At 32.6% G+C, this 1,826-nt stretch overlaps 1 protein-coding gene across 1 annotated transcript; it reads left to right on the top strand.

Moving 5' to 3' along the window:
• Positions 1 to 25: 25 nt before the first annotated feature.
• Positions 26 to 1,585, top strand: LOC111373275. The gene is made up of 2 exons (XM_022995780.1): positions 26 to 653; positions 900 to 1,585. Exons 1-2 carry the CDS (start codon positions 26 to 28, stop codon positions 1,583 to 1,585), a joined length of 1,314 nt encoding a protein of 437 aa, XP_022851548.1.
• The last annotated feature ends 241 nt before the right edge of the window (positions 1,586 to 1,826 follow it).

Below are 1,826 nucleotides of genomic sequence, written 5' to 3'. Positions count from 1 at the left end.
TAGTTTGTCTAGAAAGGTTGAAGCTATGGAATTAAGGAAAGTAAAGGAAGTTAAACCCGTGCAAAATGATGAAATTTGTAGCAATTGTGAAACTTTTGGTCATCTTACGCATGATTGTCCTAACATTCCAATTTTCAAAGAAGTTTTACATGATCAAGGCAATGCTATGAACACTTTCAAAAAGCCTTTTTCTTCGCCATACTCAGAAACATATAATCAACAATGGAGAAATCATCCCAACTTTAGTTGGAGAGATGATAATCGTGTTCATATATCTCAACCTCAAGGGCTTTCAAAATTTCCTTCTTTTCCACCACCACAATCAAAGACTCTTGAGGAAACATTGCAATCTTTTATGCAAGGACAAGCAAATATTAATAATCAAACTTCACAAGCCATCAATGAAATTAAGAACACACTTTCTTCATTGACTTCTTCTTTGCATTCTCAAGAGAAAGGAAAATTTCCTGCTCAACCTCAACCAAATCCTTCTCAGCAATATAATGTAAACGCTTCTAGTTCTTCTGAAAGTCAACAACAAAATGCCAACTCCATCACGACTCTTCGTAGTGGAAAAATTATTGACAAAACCATCCCTTCAAAAGAACTAAAATCTGGTGGTACTTCAAAGCAAGAAAATGATGTTTCCAAAAGTGAGGAAAAGATCATTTCTGAACCTATTGTTGAAAAATCTCCCATTCCAGCTCCATTTCCTCAACGATTGCAACCAATTTCAAAACTCAACCATAATTCTAAAATTTTTGAACTTTTCAAACAAGTCAAAATTAACATACCATTATTGGATGCAATCAAACAAGTACCTTCATATGCAAAATTTTTAAAAGACTTGTGCACTATTAAGAGGAAACTTAATGTTCAACAAAAAGTATTTTTAACAGAGAATGTGAGCTCGATCATTCAACAAAACACTCCACCTAAATTCAAAGATCCTGGTTATCCCACAATTTCTTGTGTGATTGGGAATAATAGGATAGAGCGTGCTTTGCTTGATCTTGGTGCTAGTGTTAATCTATTACCTTTTTCTGTGTATGAGCAACTTGGTTTGGGAGAGCTTAAACCAACAACAACAACACTTCAACTTGCTGATCGTTCAGTAAAAGTTCCAAGAGGGGTTGTAGAGGATGTTCTAGTTCAAATTGATAAATTCTATTTTCCTGTTGATTTTATAGTTTTGGACACACATCCTGTTTTAAATTCGAATGCACAAATACCTGTCATTCTAGGACGTCCCTTTCTTGCTACTTCAAATGCATTGATAAATTGTAGAAATGGTATCTTAAAACTCTCTTTTGGAAATATGACCGTGGAAATGAATATTTTTAACATTTGCAAGCAACATGGAGATGAAGATGATTTGCATGAAGTAGATCTTATTGAACAACTTGTTGATGATCAATTTACCGCTACATCTTCATATGATGCGCTTGAATTTGAATTCAATGATAATTCTAAAAATTCGCATATGATTTCAAGTGTTCAAGAACCAAAGCTCGATTTGCAACCATTTTTTGAGAATTTCTCTAAATTGGAAGAGTCCATTGCTATACATGATTCTAAAGATTGATATCCTTTTCTTTTTATTTTATTTTGTATGTTTATTTTCAGTTTTATAATGTTGTGTGTTTTTTTTTAGGTGTGTTTCTTTTATTTTATTTTTTTTTTTTTTTACAAATGAAATTGAAGGATCATTTAGGCCAAGTTTATGCAGACTTTCCAAGTAAAACTCAAAATTCGTCCCTTTGTTCAAAATTTTGCTCCTTATTGTCCTTCATATATTTTGCACATTTAATCTTTACATTGAGGAC

Source organism: Olea europaea, unplaced genomic scaffold, assembly GCF_002742605.1.
Source record: "Olea europaea var. sylvestris unplaced genomic scaffold, O_europaea_v1 scaffold11067, whole genome shotgun sequence".
Taxonomy (NCBI): domain Eukaryota; kingdom Viridiplantae; phylum Streptophyta; class Magnoliopsida; order Lamiales; family Oleaceae; genus Olea; species Olea europaea.
Note: the sequence above shows the minus strand (reverse complement) of the source record. Positions and strands in the feature narration are given on the sequence as shown.

Coding starts and splice junctions, on each gene's coding strand:
- LOC111373275 (XM_022995780.1), top strand. CDS start 26: ATGGAATTAAGGAAAGTAAAGGAAGTTAAACCCGTGCAAAATGATGAA. Junction 654..899: donor AGAAAATGATGTTTCCAAAA/GTGAGGAAAAGA, acceptor TATTTTTAACAG/AGAATGTGAGCTCGATCATT.